This window comes from Temnothorax americanus, unplaced genomic scaffold (genome assembly GCF_048541705.1).
Source record: "Temnothorax americanus isolate GAGA-0224 unplaced genomic scaffold, ASM4854170v1 Scaffold2, whole genome shotgun sequence".
NCBI lineage: Eukaryota > Metazoa > Arthropoda > Insecta > Hymenoptera > Formicidae > Temnothorax > Temnothorax americanus.
In genome coordinates this window covers 9,691,415-9,710,286 of record NW_027509338.1, presented here as the reverse complement: position 1 = coordinate 9,710,286, position 18,872 = coordinate 9,691,415, and the positions used below count along the sequence as shown (strand labels likewise).

At 46.7% G+C, this 18,872-nt stretch overlaps 2 protein-coding genes across 3 annotated transcripts; one reads left to right on the top strand and one right to left on the bottom strand.

Annotated features, from left to right (window-relative positions):
* Positions 1-6,308: 6,308 nt before the first annotated feature.
* LOC143897254 (uncharacterized) lies at positions 6,309-10,318 on the bottom strand. Its single transcript, XM_077405750.1, has 3 exons — positions 10,015-10,318; positions 8,142-8,582; positions 6,309-7,899 (listed from the first exon to the last, which is right to left on the bottom strand). Exons 1-3 carry the CDS (start codon positions 10,085-10,087, stop codon positions 7,805-7,807), a joined length of 609 nt encoding a protein of 202 aa, XP_077261876.1. The 5' UTR covers positions 10,088-10,318; the 3' UTR covers positions 6,309-7,804.
* On the top strand, positions 10,298-18,162 carry Toll-7 (Toll-like receptor 7). Of its 2 annotated transcripts, none has more exons than XM_077405749.1 (3): positions 10,298-10,431; positions 10,520-10,545; positions 10,622-18,162. In XM_077405749.1, the coding sequence occupies exon 3, from the start codon at positions 11,982-11,984 to the stop codon at positions 16,611-16,613; it is 4,632 nt and encodes a 1,543-aa protein (XP_077261875.1). In that variant the 5' UTR covers positions 10,298-10,431; positions 10,520-10,545; positions 10,622-11,981; the 3' UTR covers positions 16,614-18,162. The 2 variants fall into 2 exon arrangements, with proteins under 2 accessions (XP_077261875.1, XP_077261874.1); XM_077405748.1 differs by having other exon boundaries at positions 10,520-10,560.
* The last annotated feature ends 710 nt before the right edge of the window (positions 18,163-18,872 follow it).

The following is an 18,872-nucleotide window of genomic DNA, read 5'->3' as shown; positions in this document are numbered from 1 at the left end:
CCGGAATCTGGACCTCGCGGCGGAGCGGAGCGCCGCGCACTCTCTTTCTCCTTCCCCCTTTCTCTCTCTCTTCGCGCGCGCGTGGACCACACGGGGAGATTACGACCCGCGCGCGTTCTCGCATCCTCGATCCGGCGGGGTGAGACGGAAAGAGCGGAAGCAAGAGAGAGAGAGAGAGAGAGGATAAGAGAAAGAGGAGGACATATGAAGAGAGAAAGAGGTGAAGGGATGAAGAGGTGGCGAACGATCGCCTCGCGATCGAAGACGTTAGCGGCGTCGCGAGGCCTACCTCTTTTCGGTGCCTCCCAGCATCCAGGCACCTCGGCATCCTCTCTCTCTCTCTCTCTCTCTCTCTCTCTCTCTCTCTCTCTCTCTCTCTCTCTCTCTCTCTCTCTCTCTCTCTCTCTCTTTCTCTCTCTCTCTCTCTCTCTCCCTCTCCCGTGACGTGCCGCACGCGTGGTCATTCGTGAGCTCGCGAGCGCCGGGCGCGTCGATCGATCGGCCACGTTTTCATCCCGCCTTGCATCAACCCCAAGAGCGCGCGTTCTTTGCTCGCGAGAGCGGCTGCTGCGTTACTCCCCGGACAGCAACCCGCGTGTCACCCGGGTGACGACAGAAGAGAGGTAATCTTGCCCTCGACATAGACATGTATAACCAACAGGCAGGGATTTACTCGAGATTCAAAGCGACCAAAATGTATCTAAGGATAGGAGAGGGTAGATATATATAGCATTTGTATATAAGCACCTGCATCGCGCGTGCTAATCTCTGGACTCACGTCGCGTGCACTGTCTCAGTGGATTTAAATTTACACCTCACAAACGTGACGGATAAATAAAGTCGCGATATATATAATATATCGATCACGATCAAAATTAGACGCCACGATTTTTCCCCGTTAAAATTTTTAGCGCGATAGCACAGAAACATGATCGTGCATTTACATGACATTTTTTTAACGCACCACGTGCAAGGCCTAACGATTCTTTTTGATACAGAACCAAGTGCTGTAAGGTTTCCCAAGGGAAGCACGATCCTTTGCCTCTTTTTATTATATTAAATTTTTTAATACCGCGGGGTGGAAGGGACGAAGAGGTGGGACGTGCTTAGGAGACCGAGGATGGGTCGAGCAAGAGGAGAGCTATAAAGAGAAAGAGATATACGAGAGAAGGGAATAAGGGTTCTGGGCCGATAACCGTGAGGAAGGGCACGGGCAAGAGAAATGATACGGTAAAAGGATAAGATGGGAATAGAAAGAAAAGGCGGAGATATATATATACGAGGGAATGCGCTCTCTTATTAACGGCCTGCGGCGATAAGTACCCCCGACTCACGAATGTGACAAACACGCATTGTCCTCCCCTCCTCAGTGCGTTAATTACTTTGAAATTTGTACGGCGATTGATCCGCGAGCGACGGATGTGACTCTTAATGAACGACAACCAATCGAGCTACAGATTCAACTTTCGTCCGAAAGTTTCGAGGGTGACCGTAATTTGACGTAACGACCTGGATCGTGGCGAATTAAATGGTAATGAACTGCGAATTAAATAATCTTAACAACGAATCTGAAATAATAAGAGAAAACATTGAAAAAACAAGACCGCCATGATACACAATCAGCTATAAGAATACAAGCCGTTTTCGGTCTAAGCTTAGATCTTAGGCAGCTCAATATTAATTTCCGTGTATATGTATTATTGTATAATACATATACATATATATATTTCAACTTATTACTGCGCGTCGATCACAGTCGGACTTGAAACGCTTGAAACACAACTATCGTTATTGTAACATTAAAAACCTTTTTTTCCCCGGAATTAAATCGACGCGATTTTAATTATCTAAAAACTGTAAAGAATTTATTGCAAAAAATATTACCTCAGCCAGGATTCGAACCTGGAACATCCCTCATTCCGTGAAGGGTGTCGTACCAATTCGACCACTGAGACATGTGGTAATATTTATCGCAATAACCGGTTAATAATAGTTTGAAACGTCTTTCTCATTGTCGGTCTCTCTTAATATTTGACATAGAATATTTTGATAATTGTATAAACGCGATTAAAATTCAACATATGAAAAGAGTAAATTAAATTCACTTGAGTTTAAATGGAGTTTAGTTGAATGGAATTAAGGGACTTTGCAAACATCGAGTGAACTTTATAGCGTGTCACGCTACACATACACAGCGTTTCCATATACATATTGCAATATACAAGCACGATACGTAATAAGATGCAATGTTTATATCATTTCTTGTTATAACGCAAATCTCATATAAAGTAGTTATTTAAAACTAGATAAAAATCTACGTGCGTCATATTGCACGATAAAAAATGTTTTATTAAAAAGATTAACTATTACACACACACACACAAACACGCGCGCGCACGCACACACACATATGTATATATAAAATAGTTGATATAAGAAACGTGCCATATAAAAATATAAAAAATTACATAAACGACAAATAAAATTATACAATTTGTTTATATTTCTATTATAAATTGTATGACTTTCATACTCGCTGTTCATACAATTTTATACAGTGTATGCTGAGACAAAGCACAGTAAAAAGAAAGTAAAATTATACGAATAACAAGAATAAAATCACGCGCGAAATATGCACCGTTATGAATCGTATGATTTGTATACGCTTGTTGTTAAATATAATTCAATTTTTTTAACAGTACATGCTGAAATAAAGCCTCTTGAAGCCTAGAAATAATCTGCGTTATTTTTTTTTCGCGAAACGGAGCTCGCTTTCAGACCTGATAAAGACCCGCGGCGCGCGCCGTTAAACCCGTATCGCTCTTTTGCACCGTCGAAACGGGCGCGGCGTATACATCCGCGACTCCGTGTGCACGTTTATCGTCCGCAGCTCGTAATCGTGCGATACGTAATAATTCCGTGTTGATATCCTGAGAAATTCCACCGAGGTATAAATAGTGGGCCGCGGAGCACAGGCTCTCGGTGAAAGGAGTAAGGGCATATCACGCTCTGGCGAGCTTATTCTTTTCCCGTTTCGCGATCGTCGATCGTTACACGTCGGCGAGTTATATAGGGTGTTATAAAACCGTTGGACATTTCATCTAATGCGATATAAAAAAAAAGTATGTAAAATTGCGAGAGAACGACACGTGTAAAAATCGTACAATTTGTAACGCAAGCACATTACATTTCCGTTATATATCGTGTGATTTTTATATACTTGTATACGTAATTTTACACCTTTTTACGGCACATATTCCTTGCCCGACACGAAGTCGATATTTCTTTCGGGAAAACACGTATATGCGAGTAAGTGTGACGCAACAACAATATTCCAAATTGATTTTCCGTATCTCCAGTATAGATCTCTCGTAATTTTCAATGGAGTCTCAATTTAAGACTCTCAGGTGCGAAAACACGTGCGTTGCAAATTGAAAAGCTGACGTAAGTAATGACCTCCCTCTCTTTCTCTCTCTCCTCACGACTTTCTTTTAGAATTTTTCTGCGAATTGTTGCGCCGGCCCTGAACGCGAGCTGATAAGCGCACGAGGAAGTAAAATTTATATAGCGAAAAGAAAATGCCAGTTAACGTACGCACTGCGCAAAAAAATGAGTAAGACGAAAGGTATTTTGATAATTGACGTTCGTGATATCTCGCCAAAGAGAGAGAAGCGAGATGAGATAAGGATATTTCGGTTTATTACATCCGTGTATCGTCAAACAGTTATATATAATTATGCAATTATCCAGTTAGATGCAATATTGGACGCCACACCTTTATCATGTTACTGTTTAATGATCGGTTGACCAACTGGGCATTGATTTTATCTTTGCGAAAGTGTGAGAGATTATCGCTTTTCGCAATTTATTTTTAACTGCACTGTATATCTTCGTAACACAACGAGCCTTAAATTCACAAATTTTGTGAAAAGTCTAATTGAAATTAATTAAGGAATATAATTTTGTTATTTATTCGCAAACTTAGTACATGAAAGGGCGTTTCAAGTTTCCCATGTCTGCTTTCACGTACTGATTATCGCAACAATTTGATGTAAGGTCCTCTTCTCATAACCGAACATGAGTTTATGAAACTCGGCGAAAATTTCAATTCGCTGACATTCTTGGAATCTTCTTTGTTTAAAACTTACTTTATTTTGCAATGTAAAAAACAGACTTGTATCTTTCTCTCGTACTCTACGTTTAGTATCCTCCTTTAAAAAAAAATTTATCGGAAAATAAGATCCGTTTTTACCTGAGTGATATATAAAATTCGATTGGATCTGAGCGACCCAGCTTGTTGATATCCACGCGTACAAAAAAATATGTCTGTAGTTCTAGGATTAAAAATATTTTTGAAGGTTTAAGTGTGGATTTTGGTAAATTTTACGCCTAATTTGCAATAATTATTTATGGAACTTATTATCCAAATTTCAAAATCCTAGATTCGTAGTTCCCCGATGAAACTTATTAATATATCTTTTCCAGAAAATCAAGTTTTAATCTCAGCTTCCTTCAGGTTTTATTTCTTTTATATTTCTCTTATTTTCCTCTAATAATATTCTCCAGCCACTTTTGCGAAAGAGTTCACATTTTGAAACGACTTACAGTATAAGATAGGAAAGAATTTTTTAAGTAGGTATTTAAATCATAGGACTCTTATTATATACACTGTATTAATTTATTAATTTTTATTATTAAAGCCGATTCGGTGTTTTTACTTGTTTTCCTCTTCCTCAGTTTCCAAGATTTTTAGATGTCTTGAAAAATTTATCTGATTTTTTTTCTTTGACTGACTCAAATAACCGTTCCTGACTCTACATGTTTTCGCCAGACGACGTCACGCAGGTCTTTTTTTTATTACGTCACGCTCGTCTCGCCGTGATCTCTTTTCTTACGCGTATGTGTTTTTCTTATCTGGTTTTCCGCCGCTCTATCTCATCTCTGGGAACGTTACGCCGCAACACTCGCACGCTCAATATGCGCAAGATGAAACGGGAATGAGAGCACATGTGGCTTCCACAAAGTTCGGCATGGTTCGTCGCTCGTAAAACTTGATCATGTATAATATTTTATTATATATTATAATCTGATTGTGTGTATTTTAATGTATCTCGTAGTCCCGTTATATATTTATCACATATCATAATCTAGTTATAGCAGCTAATCATATGTCTTTAATTTGATTGTATTTTATTTTATACGTGTGATAGTTTGATTGTATTCTACTATATATCGTAGGTCAATTATATATTTTATTATATAAAGTATTATAAAATGGTTTTTTCAGAATATACAAATGTTTTCCGTTTCATACTAAACGTGACGCGTCGGGAATTTTCCGAAATAGGTGCGAGGTAACGGGACATCCTACAACCGTTTTCTCGGAAGATACTCTCAGCGAGTAAATTATTGCAGCTTGGCCAAGCCAAGCAAGTTTATCGACTGCAATATCACACGGCTTCGTCCTGCGCCGTGTTTGCCGCATCGGATATCTCATTGCAGCCTCGATGAAACTGTAGATCTCTCTCTCTCCCTCTCTCTGTCGAGTACAAATCCCTTATTCACAATACCGTGGTACGTGATTTACTCGTTATCGATCCGCTCCTTTCACCTTATCCCCGTAGTTTTCTTTTCTCCCTTTGCACCTTCGTGCGACACGATAATGGTTTTTTCCTCTCCCGGCGCGGGGACCGACAATTAGAGTCGCGAGTTTCTGAGCCGCGTATTAGTTTTAAAGCGGAAATATATGTGTCAAGTACATGTAACAGCGGCGCGATGCGATCAATACCCTTTCTGTACAGGGTAAATTCCTGTATTTAAAATCGCGCCAGCGAGCGATATGCCAATGGCAAAACACGCCGGCGGTCCTCGGCCCGGCGGCAATTGATTATTATTTTCGCGATACGAGAACGAGGAAGAGGCGCTTCCGCGCATCGTCGGCGCTTCGAGATAGTTCTGACGTCATTTTGCGGGGAAATTACGTGCGATAAACGAGTTTTTTTCGCAGTTATAAAAAAAAAGATTTATCCGCTGTTCGATATCTTTCGATTAATTCGTAGTTTTACGGACGTGGTGAGATATATGTATATATTTTACAATTGATCTGCATTTCCAGAATTCTTTTCGCGATACACTGTTTTTAAATCATTTAAGATTTTTTTTTCGAAATCCTCCGCGGTAAAGAATAATGAAGTAAAATCCGAACATCGCGCAACTAAAGCGATAATAAAACCATTATGACATATTGCTGATAATGCCGATAAGGATATCAGGAAGAGGAGGGCCTCGTGAAATATTACAACACAGTGTTGTGTCTTTGGAATTTCAATATTGTACTATAACGTAACCTAAGGCGAACCGAAAGAGATTATATATTGCACATAAATATAACATAATTTTTGCCTTTTTTGTAATAAATGTGACACGTTACTTAGAATATCGCTTAAAGCTTAATTAATACATAGTATTGTACTATTTAAGATATTATTTCACAATACTAGCTACAAAAAAAACCGTTAATTAATTAAATTCTGTGGCTCATGTGACACGTGACGATGTGCTAAAAAAAAAAGGTGAAACATTTTTCAGTTGATTTTTTGTAATTTGATTTATCTTAGGCGAACGTGTGAGAAAGGAACTATTCGATACTTAAGCATTCTATTTGACGAATAAGCATTTTAAGAAGTGTAAAGAGAGTTTTATGACATCGGCGGTTACGATTGCAACGCGTAAATAATCGACGATATCTTGAACGCGCTCAAGAATAATGAAATTATCTTACAAAGAAATAAAACTGTTATCGTATGCAAATATACAATGCAAATTCAGGCGACGCTGAGTAAATATGTAAAAAAAAAGGAGCGCAAAATCGGATAAAAAAAAATGAACACTAACTTTGATGATATCGTAAATATTTATACTATTATCCACGCGTTGCTCAGATCTTGCCGGAGAAATATCGTGCAAACAAAACTAGCGATAAGGGCAAAGAAGAGAGTCGATACGCTCGCGATCGTGTAATTAAACAGACTACTACGTTTTCAATAACAGTCCGGCTCTAACTCTATATATTATAGAACGCATCTCGGATGCGTCGATGTCATACTTTGGGACACGTCCGTCTGAGATTCAAATGTTTCGATGATTTATTTCGCTTCGGCATCGTACCGTTTTCACGCTAAGATACCTGCGTCGAGCCCAATGTTTCTCAAGTGTTAACACTTTCTCTTCTCTCTCCCGTCTCATAGAAAAATCAGATCTTACGTAACTTTACCGCGGAATGTATACACTATACACCGTACCATAGATTAAAAAATACAGCTTGCCGACAGTCGCAGTTTCAGCGAAAGCTAATAAGAAGTGGGATAACGCGCGTTTAAAGAACTGTGATCTCCCTCTTTTTCTCTCTCGCGGAATGTACGTTTGATTGGTCATTAGCTCTCGTTAACGCGCCTACCTTTCTCCCCTTCCCTCCATCCTATCTCGTCTGCCTTCCTACCTACGACACGCAACTCGTCACAATCTTTCATCTATCGGTAAAACGCGCATATAAATACAACATCATCGTTTCCAATACATACGATTACTTAACCCCCTCCCCTCTGTCCCTATTATATAGATATACATGTATTGAGAAAAACGGAACTCGTGGTTGCACATCACATTACTAAGAGCACTTAAACCACGCAACACTTAACTGCGTTATAAAAATACGCAATATTATTAAAATAAAATAATTATTCATAGTTCTTAATTCGATCAACTGCGTTTACTCGACGAAAGTTTGTTATAGCCTTTCACGTTATCACAGAGTACGATAGTTGCCTTCTTTGCACTGCCTGTAGAACTTCCACGAAAACGCAGCAATCGCCATCAGACACGTAGTAAAGACAAAGCCACCTGTAACAGGAAGATATACGCTATTTCGATATTTGACGGTAAACATTTGCTACATTAATGAATGAAACACAGCAAAAAGTTAACGATGAAAGAAAATTTTCTAAAAAAATGTTTTCTATAATATTTACAATGTGCGCCATTTTAATTATTTTAATACACAATTTCTTTACGGATTTTTTACTTTATCGCTTATCGATGTTAATCAATCTATAGAAACGACCTAGCAGAATAACATTACGTACCAAAGAAGCTTAGACCATCAAACTGGCGATCCTTAGATGCAGGGGGTACAGCTGTTGTCTTCGATGCATCCGTGGTACTGGGTACAGCTGCGGAAGAGGGTGGAGATGTAGGAATATGGCTTGTTGTTGGTGACGTCGGTGTAGTTGTAGGAGTAGTAGCGTTACTAGTGGTAGGCTTGGGATTAGGGGTAGGTACAGGCGTAGTAATAGTAGGCGTAGTAGGAGATTTAGTAGGGATAGGTGGAGTAGGAGGTTTAGCAGTGGTAGTTGTAGGAGAAGGTGCAGTAATATTAGGATTCTGAGTGGTTTCGCGTATAAGTGTATTATTGTTCGATGGCTCAGCAGTTGTCGCATCAGTGATGATCTTTGACGATACCGCTGCAAGATTTGGCGGAACGATAGATTCAGACGGTTGCGTCGGTCCAGGCTTTGCCTCTATACCTGAATGCACGAAGAACCCATATATTATTTCTTTTAGCACAGATAAAGATTTTATACATTTCAAACATAAGAGAGTCAACTCATTTTTCCTGACTCCCAATAAAGTAAAAAAAAGTATTTTACATTTCTATTTATAATGAGCTAATATTTCTTTACACATCTCTCATCCATAAGTAAAATAAATAATTTATTTAAAGTGTTTCCTAAATTTTATATATATATATATATATATATATATATATATATATATATATATAAAATAAAATATTATATTCGTATTTAAAAGTACAAAGCAAAGGTAAAATTCGCATCAAATTGCATTCTGCAATGATATTAAGATTTCTTCGGACGTTATCTTTTGCGATTTCAAACGTTAAATAATTTCTATTGAATTTTCCTACGCTTTCGGATAATCTCGGGCGTCGAGTTATATCTTTTCGTTTCTCGCGGGCGCGCGTTAAAATATAAGAATGCGTATCAAGACGGGAGCAAAATGTATATCTTTTCGCGGTAAACTTCCAACCGCTAGTAGCGCGGTTTAGTACGCGTATCGTTCGCCGGCTGTTTTTGCGTTTTGCATCCATCGTAGAATAGGCTTCATCTAGCTGCGAAGTCGACCGTCGACTCGCGTCTCGTGGTCGGTTGGCGAGCTCGATCGTGTTCGGCCGTTTTTTGTTCGGAAGAAAAAAATTTTTCAAAGTACCGCGACTGTTACCGTATTGTTTAACTATCGGTACCTCGTGTCGGCGCCTATCGAGGCCTACAACGACCTTTGTAATTACGTCGCTTGCTGCTTATACGACTAGCGGATCGCTCTGGCCGTTTTTAGAGCAGCACTGCTCCCATTACATAGGAAGAAGAAAATAAGATCGCGTTCGCCGGCGACCGCGCGGATGTGTGTGCCGCTGAGAAGCATTAAAATCGTCGGGCGTGTGATCGTCATCGTTCATCGTAGCCAAGATTCGGCCGGCGGTGGTCGGCGAAAGAGATCAATAGCAATCTGCTCGAGACCACCACCACCGCCACCGCCGCCGCCGTCGTCCAACGAAGGTCGAAACGCGCGTAAGAGACATTACTACACGTTGTACACCGGACCGCTGTGCGATGGATCGATGTTTTTCTTCTCATTCTTTTATCTTCCTGGATTTCCCGCGCGCGAAACGCCGATCGTTACGTCTCGCGCGTGAGAACGAAATACGTGAGTTCGCGAATAAATTTCGCGAACGTCGCTCTCGGAGAGAAACTCCAGTCTCGGGGCTCGGGAGCCGCTATCGGGTAATTCGACGCGGGTAGGCGTCGCACGGAACGCGGAAACTCCAGCTGCCTTCGGACCGCTATCGCGCGCTTATCACCGTTATTACGTACGCATGAGCGGCGGGCACTTCGGCGTTGCGCGCTACGCGCCAAAATATCGAGATCTAGCTTAGCTCACCGTTTTCGGCCAGCACCAGCGTGGTGCCGATCGTGACGCTCAGCAACGCGCAGATCACGCAAGCCGGCTTCATTTTGGCTCTCGAAAGTTTTGGGGTATCGGGAGCTCCTCCGGGGTTCCTCGTGCTCCTTGAAACGTTGCGCACGGTCTCGCACAGACGACGGAGAACAGACGACGCACGACGCAAACTACCGCCGAACCGAACGAGTGCCCACTGCCTCTGGTGAACTCGCAGCGACCTGCAGCTTGCAGCCTGCCCACAGCGACCAGCAACCAGCAACGACCGCGTGCCAGTGTGCGAAGGTGAAGAGTTGAAGACTGTGAAGATGGCGACTGGCGTACTGGCGACGGTAACGGCGCAGTTGCCAGATTGTCCCGACTGAATAATCCCTAGAACATGGTGGACCACGATTGCAAGTTCGTTCGTTTTACGTGCACTTTCTGCATTTGTATTTTTCGCTACTTTCTCTCCTACGCTCGAATATACGTATCCATCTCGTTTCAGAGGATCGATCGTGATTTTGAGACGAGGTGAAAATTACGGAAGTGAGGAAATTCATTGATCTACGATATTTCATTTGTCAAAATCTAATAAATATATTCTCAGATGCAGGAAACGCTAGAAGTGCAAGAATAAGGTGCACCGTTAGTTGCATTCCCTAGAGCTGAAAATTTGAGTGGGAGAGGGAGAAGCTTGCGCAAATCGAGAACGGACCTATTGCGTAACTTGAGTACAGTATCCTGGACAAATTGAGGCATTGAGGGATGAAAAGGGGATCGAAAAGCACGCCGTGTGTTACGCGAAATGTTTCGTGCAATTTTTCCCACTTTAGCCTTTTTATGTTAAAAAAGCAGCTTAAAAATATTTTATGGAAAATGTATTTTTATGTTCCGTTTATATATTTTATATGTTAGCGGCAACCCCCCCCCCCTTGCCACGTCTTATCTCTCTGTTCTTCATACTCATTGTATTTAACTTTTCTGTTGTGAATTTTGTACGTACGCCATAAAAATATCATTATTACGTTATTTAGATGATTTCAAATAAAAATACATTTATTTGACCTAAATTATAGCGACGTCAGTCTGCTTTCCGCGATCTATCCGAAAGACATGTTTCTCAAATTTGATAAAGCTAGAATTCCGTTCCGTTTGAAAGATATTTTTCAAATAAAAAAAAAAAAAAACCGTGAAATAAGTGATCCTCTTTACGTATAAAATCGAAAGTAACGATCGTATTTTGAACGACCGTTCCAGAACGAGTTTCCCGCAACCCTATCCGGTAGTACGTCGCCGCCGGCGCCGATCTGTGCTCGACTACCCTCGCGGTTACAGGAGAGTGGTGCCCTCTAGAACCTCCGGGGGGCGGGGGAAACCGGGGACGGGGACCGGGGACGGCAACGGGCAACGGTCGGGAATGCCGATGATGCGCGCTGCTCAGGCGCTCGCCCGCTCGCCGCTCACGGGTTCAGTGCTGGTGCTCGATGCGAGGCGAGTGCGCGCGCGACGGTGCAGCACGAGTGCTCGCGCTCGTACGGGACTGTTTTCGTTGATCGTCGAAGAGCGTTCTGGCCCACCGTCTCGCGCACAATCGTGATATACGATCCGGGGGTAGGATTTTGTGACGGGGTGAAAAAACGGGATTCGCGCGCTTCGATATCTCGCGAAATCGCATACCCGATATAAGGATTGAAAAAAAGGAGTATCTTTATTTGTGCGAGGTGCGAGGGCCGCGCGGGACAACGGCCGATCTACGCGGAGGGCTCGCGGAAGCGCGGGTGAACGGTGCCGCGGCGTTCCGGGGTGGCTCGCGACCGGTGGCCAGCCGGGCCAGCCCGCGGATAAAGGGCGAGGGAAATGGGCCGCTCCGCGTTTGATACGTGATACGAGGTGCGTGAGCGTGCGCGCGCGCGCGCGCGCGCGTGTGTTCTCTTTCCCTCTTCCGTGGAGCAGCCCCGCGCGTGTGTATGTGGCGTGCGTGCGCGTGTCGTCGTCGTCGTCGGCCTCCTCGTCCTCCCCGTTGTTGCCGTCGTCGTCGCCGCGCCGCGAGTCTGTGTGCGCCGCCCGTGTTACGCGCGTGCGACGTGCGTTGCGCGAATGAAAAAAGAAGAAGGGGGAGGGCCGCTCGTTACCCCAAGATTGCCGAAGAGAGCGTCGTCGTGGTGACCGTCTCGTCGCCGTTGCCGTCGTCGCCGTCGCCGCCGTTGCCCCGACACGCGCGACTCGACGTTGACGTCGAGAGCGAAAGGGGTGGGCCGCTCTTCGTGAAAATGCGGCGCGACACGACGACGGCGAGGGGTGGTGTCGTCGCGACAACGACGACAACGGCGGCGGCGACGATGTCGTTGACGGCGTCGTTGTGGTCGACGACATCGTCGGGAGGATCCTCGACGTCGACGTCGACGTCGACGGTGACAACGGCGAACGCGACCACCCCGTTCCGTCGCCCGTTCGCGGTGACGCTGTTGCTGTTGTTGCTGACGTCGACGCACCCTGGCCCGGCCGCGGCCGCCTGCCGGTGGACCAACGAGGCTGGCAACGACACCCGCTCGGCGGACTGCGCCCTTCGCGTGCTGGATCCTACGGCAATCGTCGCTCTGGCGCCGTCCCTCGACGGCGCTCTCAAGCTACGGATCCGCTGCAGCGACGTACATCACTTCGAGAGCAGCTTCAACGCGCAAAGCTGGCAGCGGCTGGCTGGCTTGCACGAGTTGCACGTGCACGGTTGCAAGGTGCTGCGTGTCCCGGAGGACGCGTTTCAATCGCTGCCGGATCTCAAGCGGCTCGTCGTACGGACGTTCAACGCCGCTTGGGGTGCCGCGAGGTATCTGGAATTCGCGCCGAGCTCGCTCCGGGGCCTACGCGAGCTTCACACGCTGGAGATCGTCGAGAGCAACGTGCCGGCGCTGCCGCCCAGGCTGCTCTGCGAGCTGGACAACCTGCAGACCCTCAATCTCACCGGCAATCGTATACGGGACGTCGACGACGTCGGCCTGACGGTGCGCGCCGACGTCAACGACGGATCCTGCCGCGCGGATATCCGAATCCTCGATCTGTCGCGCAACGAACTACGGCGATTGTTCGACGACGGACCGCTGGTGGGCTTACGGCAGCTGCAAGAGTTACACCTGCAGCGCAACGCGATTACCGAGATCGGCAGGAACGCTCTGCGCGGACTCACCGTACTGCGTACGTTTAACGCCAGCCACAACGCCTTGGACTCGTTACCCGAGGATTTGTTCGAAACCACGCGCGACTTGCGGGAGATACACCTGGCGCACAATGGCCTACGAGATCTGCCGCGGGGCGTGTTCACCCAGCTGGAGCAGCTGCTGGTCCTGAATCTCGCCGACAACCGCCTTGGCAGCGATCGCGTTGACGAGACCACTTTTCTCGGTCTGATCCGCTTGATCGTGCTCGACCTCTCGTACAACCAGCTGACGCACATCGACGCGCGTATGTTCAAGGACCTGTTCTTCCTGCAGATCCTCGATCTACGCAACAATTCGATCGATCGTATCGAGAGCAACGCCTTCCTGCCGCTCTACAATCTCCATACGCTCGAACTTTCCGACAACAAGCTCCACGCTGTCGGAGCGCAGCTCTTCAACGGTCTGTTTGTGCTGAATCGTCTGACCATGTCCGGGAACTCGATTTCGAGCATCGACGCGATGGCGTTTCGCAATTGTTCCGATCTCAAGGAACTGGATCTCAGCGGCAACGAGCTCACCGCCGTGCCGGACGCGTTGCGCGACCTCGCCTTCCTGAAGACCCTCGACCTGGGCGAGAACCACATCGGCGAGTTCCACAACGGTTCCTTCCGTAATCTTCATCAGCTCACCGGTCTACGTCTGATCGGCAACGACGTCGGCAATCTTACGCACGGTATGCTCTGGGACCTGCCGAATTTGCAGATACTCAATCTGGCCCGGAATAAAGTGCGACACGTGGAAAGGCACGCGTTCGATCGCAACACCAAGTTGGAGGCCATTCGCTTGGACGGCAATTTTTTGTCGGACATCAACGGTGTATTTACCAGCGTCACCAGTCTCCTGCTGCTGAATTTATCGGAAAATCACATAGAATGGTTCGATTACGCCTTCGTACCCGTTAATCTCAAATGGCTCGACATCCACGGCAACTTTATCGAAAGTCTCGGTAACTATTACAAAATTCGCGACTCGAAGGTGAAGACTTTGGACGCCAGTCACAATCGCGTCACCGAGCTCTCGCCGTTGTCCGTGCCGGATAGCGTGGAGCTATTGTTCGTCAACGATAACTATATCACCACCGTGCGATCGAACACGTTCGCCGACAAAGTTAATCTCACCCGGGTCGACATGTACGCGAACATGATCGAGACGATGGAATTGACGTCGCTGCTGCTGACCAAGGTGCCGGAAAACAAACCGCTGCCGGAGTTCTACATCGGCGGCAACCCCTTCGATTGCAACTGCTCGATGGACTGGCTTCCGGCCGTCAATAACCAAACCTCGACGAGGGAATATCCACGCGTCATGGATCTCGACAATGTCATGTGCCGTACCTCCGGGCCGCGGGGAGTCGCCGTCGTTCCTGCCTCGACCGCGCGCTCGGAGCAATTCCTCTGCCGTTACGAGGCGCATTGTTTTGCTCTCTGCCATTGCTGCGACTTCGACGCCTGCGACTGCGAGATGACCTGTCCGGCCGGCTGCAAGTGTTACAATGACCGTACGTGGAACACCAACGCGGTCGATTGCTCGGGTCTCGGGGTCGAAGAAATCCCGCGTAGGATACCGATGGACGCCACCGAGGTCTATCTCGACGGGAACGTGTTGCGAGAGTTGCAGAACCACGTGTTTATCGGCCGTAAAAACATGCGCGTGCTGTACGTGAACGCCAGTGGCATCGAGTCTATTCAGAATCGCACCTTCAACGGCCTCAACAACTTGCGGATCCTGCATCTCGAGGACAATCGGATACGCGAACTCAAAGGTTTCGAGTTTGAGCGATTGTCGCACCTGCGCGAGCTCTATTTGCAGAACAACGCGATCGGCTTCATCGGTAATTTGACGTTCCTGCCGCTACGCTCGCTCGAGATCCTCGGATTGCACGGCAATCGGTTGGTAACCTTCCCAGTGTGGCAAGTCACCTTGAACGCTCGATTGGTCCAACTGTCGCTCGGTGGCAACCCGTGGTCGTGTCGCTGTAAGTTTTTGCAGGAATTATCTTCGTGGGTGTCGGACAATGCGCACAAGGTTATCGACGCTGGCGACGTGTGGTGTTACTATGGGGGTGACGCCAGGCCGTCTTACCGGCGTCGTTTAAATGTCAACGAGACTGCCTGCTCGGACTATTTTGCTCAAGGCGGTGTCATCGAGAGTATCATGGTGTCGGACTATTTGCCGTTGGTAGCTGCCACTCTCTCGGCTATTATCGTTCTCTTGGTGATCATAGTACTCGCTTTCGTGTTCCGCGAACCGGTCGGTGCCTGGGCCTACTCCAAGTACGGATTGCGATTCTTGCGTACGAAATCGGGCAAGGCTGCGACGACGGCGAGCATGGGTCCCGCGGCCGCGATGACCGCGGGTTGCCGCGACGCCGATCGCGATCGTCTCTACGATTGTTACGTGTGTTACAGTCCGAACGACGAGGACTTTGTCTCGCACTCGTTGGCGGTCGAACTGGAGCACGGCGCGGCCGGTCTAAGACTCTGCCTTCATCATCGGGACTTGCCTTGCGTGTTGCGCGCCTCCGCGCCCGCACCGGCCGTCCTCGAGGCGGTGGACGCGTCGCGACGCGTGCTGATTGTGCTTACCCGTGATTTCCTTCGAACCGAATGGTCGCGCTTCGAGTTCCGCGCAGCGCTGCACGAGGCGTTGCGCGGTCGTGCCTCCCAGCTGATCGTCATCCAAGCCGGCCACGTTGGCACCGAGGTCGAACGCGATCCCGAGCTGCGGCCTTATCTGAGAACGGCGGCGCTCGTACTCACGTGGGGCGAGAAGAGGTTCTGGGAACGATTGAGACACGCCATACCGTCGTCCGCGACAACTGCGATCATTGCCGCTGGTACTACCACCACTACCACCGCTGTCGGTGACATATCTATCGAGAGCAAATCCTCGCCGCTGGTCTACAAACGCAATATCAACACCTACACGCTGGACGGCGGTGTCGGCGGTCTCGAGAAAACCGGGATGTCGACGCTGCGTGGCGGCCAACGCGCCGCGCTCTTTAAAGACGCTTCGTCGGCGCTGATGCCGCAACACGCTCCACCCGCCTATTCGTGCGGCGGTGCCCCGCTTCCCCCGATGCTGCCGCAGCAACAGCAACAACAGCAGCCGCAGCCGCCGCCGCCATCGTCGCCAGCGCAGCCCAGGTTAACCGTCAATCACGCTTACCGGGACGCGGTGCCGGCCAATAATTTCGTCACGACCACTGTCGCCACCACAAACACCGCCAACTGCGGCGTTGGCGAGGACCACAGGAGACCGCTGTCCGAGCACATCTACTCGTCCATCGACTCGGACTACTCCACCCTCGAGAGGACCGCCTGGAGACAGCAGCAACCGCCACCCCCGCCGCCCCCACCCACCTCCGGACAGGCCTACCTGGTTTAGCTCCCTGCGACCGACCCCGATATCCCCGCGTACCCATGGGATCGTGGTGCCGTCGACCCAACTGCGATAACGACGAGCGGCGGTAGTAGCTCGTTCCCAAAAGGTTGTGCTTGGTCCCGTGCTCGTCCACGTGACGCACGGTCGGTGACTTCGATGGACTGTGATTTTTCGAAGACGTTGCGCGCGTGCCCAGCCACGAACCCCCGCGAGATTCGTGTACATAGTTCAGAGACGTCGTCGCAAAGAACGAGGGACGTATTCGCATATCATGATTATCTTTGGAGACTTTGGGGATGTCTGTTGCGATAATGATAGCACGGGTTTCTTTTTTTGCTCAACGAAAATTTCGATTTTTTTCTGTCGCTGGAATGTGATCGATGTTTCCTTCTTGTTTTTTTTTCTTTTTTTTTCTTTCTTTGTTATTTCTGTCTTCGTTATTTCCATCCGTCTTCCTTCGCTCTGTGTGCTTGATGTGTAATAAGTCTTTCGGCCTACCCCCTTGTCATCTACCCTCTTATCGGGGTGCGCACCCTCGGTATAATTACAAATTTCTGAATAGTCTCTTGCGAAAATATATTTTGTTCGGGTATACAGAATGTCCTAGATCCCGTTAATATACAGAACTGATTTGTCTTTAACAAAAATATTAACGAAAATTTGTAATAATTTTTTAAATTACATTTTCGCGATTTCTTTGTAAAAAATATTTAATTATCTATTTAGCGTTTGACTTCAAGAACGAACCCTTTGCGTTATCTTATCCTCGATTCAAGGAGATTTCTTTCGGGCGAGCTTTATTTAGGATCGAATATCAAAAATAGATTGTAATCTCCCTAAATACTCTCGACTCGAAATTAATTCGAAGAATCAACCATTATTAAAACCAAAGGGACCCGAGACTCTCTGTACACCTCTGTGAACTCTGTTTACCTCATTCGATGACTTTTCGGCGAGCGCACTCAAAGATCTCAAAGTTCGCGCGATCGCGCGCGAATCGTCAGACTGTCCCTTTCGCGGCGGCGATTTCACCCTCGTGTAAATACTTCCTACTTACGACGAATCCGTGTAAATAACGCTCTTTATCGCGCAGTATGCGTTCGTGTACGTATGTACATTGTACATATATATACGTGTAACAGACACCCGTCGCATTTCGACGTCCTCACCGCGTAATAGGATCATGATGCTAGGCTTCGACTCTGAAATTCTCGACTTATAGGTAGATGATTTTTTGTAATTTTATATGTCCGCGGGAGAGAAAGAACAAGAAAGAGAAAATGCGAATGTATGAGAGAGGGAGAGAAGGAAGGGGAGAGATGATTGTGTACGATATGTAAATATGTATATTGAGTATAATACACTCATCTTTATCGCCGCGCCTCATGTAAGATACAATTCGCTGCGTGAAAGAGAAGGTAAGAATCGAAGAGTGAGAGAAACAAAAGCGCGAGGCATGCGCTCGCGCGAGCGTCTGCGCATGTGACGTGAGACTTAACTGTATACTTTTGATTTTATTTAAATCATGTGAATAAATTTATAAAATATGTTACTACTCATCTTCGCAATATACGCCTTGATATCTTGATTCTGGCAGTGACTATCGTCGAGCCCATTTCGGAGAGTTCACAATTCACCGCGGAATTCATTTAGAAGCGAAATTCTACAATTGCTCATTAGTGGATGCGGCGACATTAAATTATGATGTGCAGAACGGAAAGATGACACGCTTGAAAATGAGAAAATTGTGGCGCAACGGCCTAACTGCACATGCGTCGATACGTAGCCGTAATGTGAGATCAGGGCAACGTAACACTTTTTTCCCCCCTTCTGTTCACGATGTATTTACAATTCGACACATGAAATTAGATTCTTCCGTCCCGAATTATAGAATTACCGAAATGGGTTTTCCTCGAGGGCTGCATGCCGAAATTATATAAGTACAGTTCCATAAGCAGCGAGCTTACGCGAGAGAACACGAGGAGCACGTGTTCTCTCGAATGCGGGGAAGGGGAATCTCTTTCTTTGCTTTGCTGGCGCAAGTTGGAGGAGTCGTTTTTTTTTTTTTTTTTTTTTTTCACCCCGCGAACCGAGTTGCGGCGAAATTCGGATCGATCGAGGGAAAGAGAGACAGAGACGGGGAACTTATTTCCATATGGTAATTTCGCGCTACGATTGGTTAAAATATTCGCGCAAATGCATTATCCGAGCGTGTGGGGGGAGGGGAGGGGAGGGGGTGGTGGAGGGAGAGCGAGCGAGCAG

Bases quoted from the DNA above. Each gene is read 5' to 3' on its own strand.
- LOC143897254 (XM_077405750.1), bottom strand. From the start codon at position 10,087: ATGAAGCCGGCTTGCGTGATCTGCGCGTTGCTGAGCGTCACGATCGGC. The intron at 8,583-10,014 runs GTGAGCTAAGCT...TCGTGCATTCAG, and splicing joins GCTGGTGCTGGCCGAAAACG to GTATAGAGGCAAAGCCTGGA. The intron at 7,900-8,141 runs GTACGTAATGTT...TTCCTGTTACAG, and splicing joins TGATGGTCTAAGCTTCTTTG to GTGGCTTTGTCTTTACTACG.
- Toll-7 (XM_077405749.1), top strand. From the start codon at position 11,982: ATGTGGCGTGCGTGCGCGTGTCGTCGTCGTCGTCGGCCTCCTCGTCCT.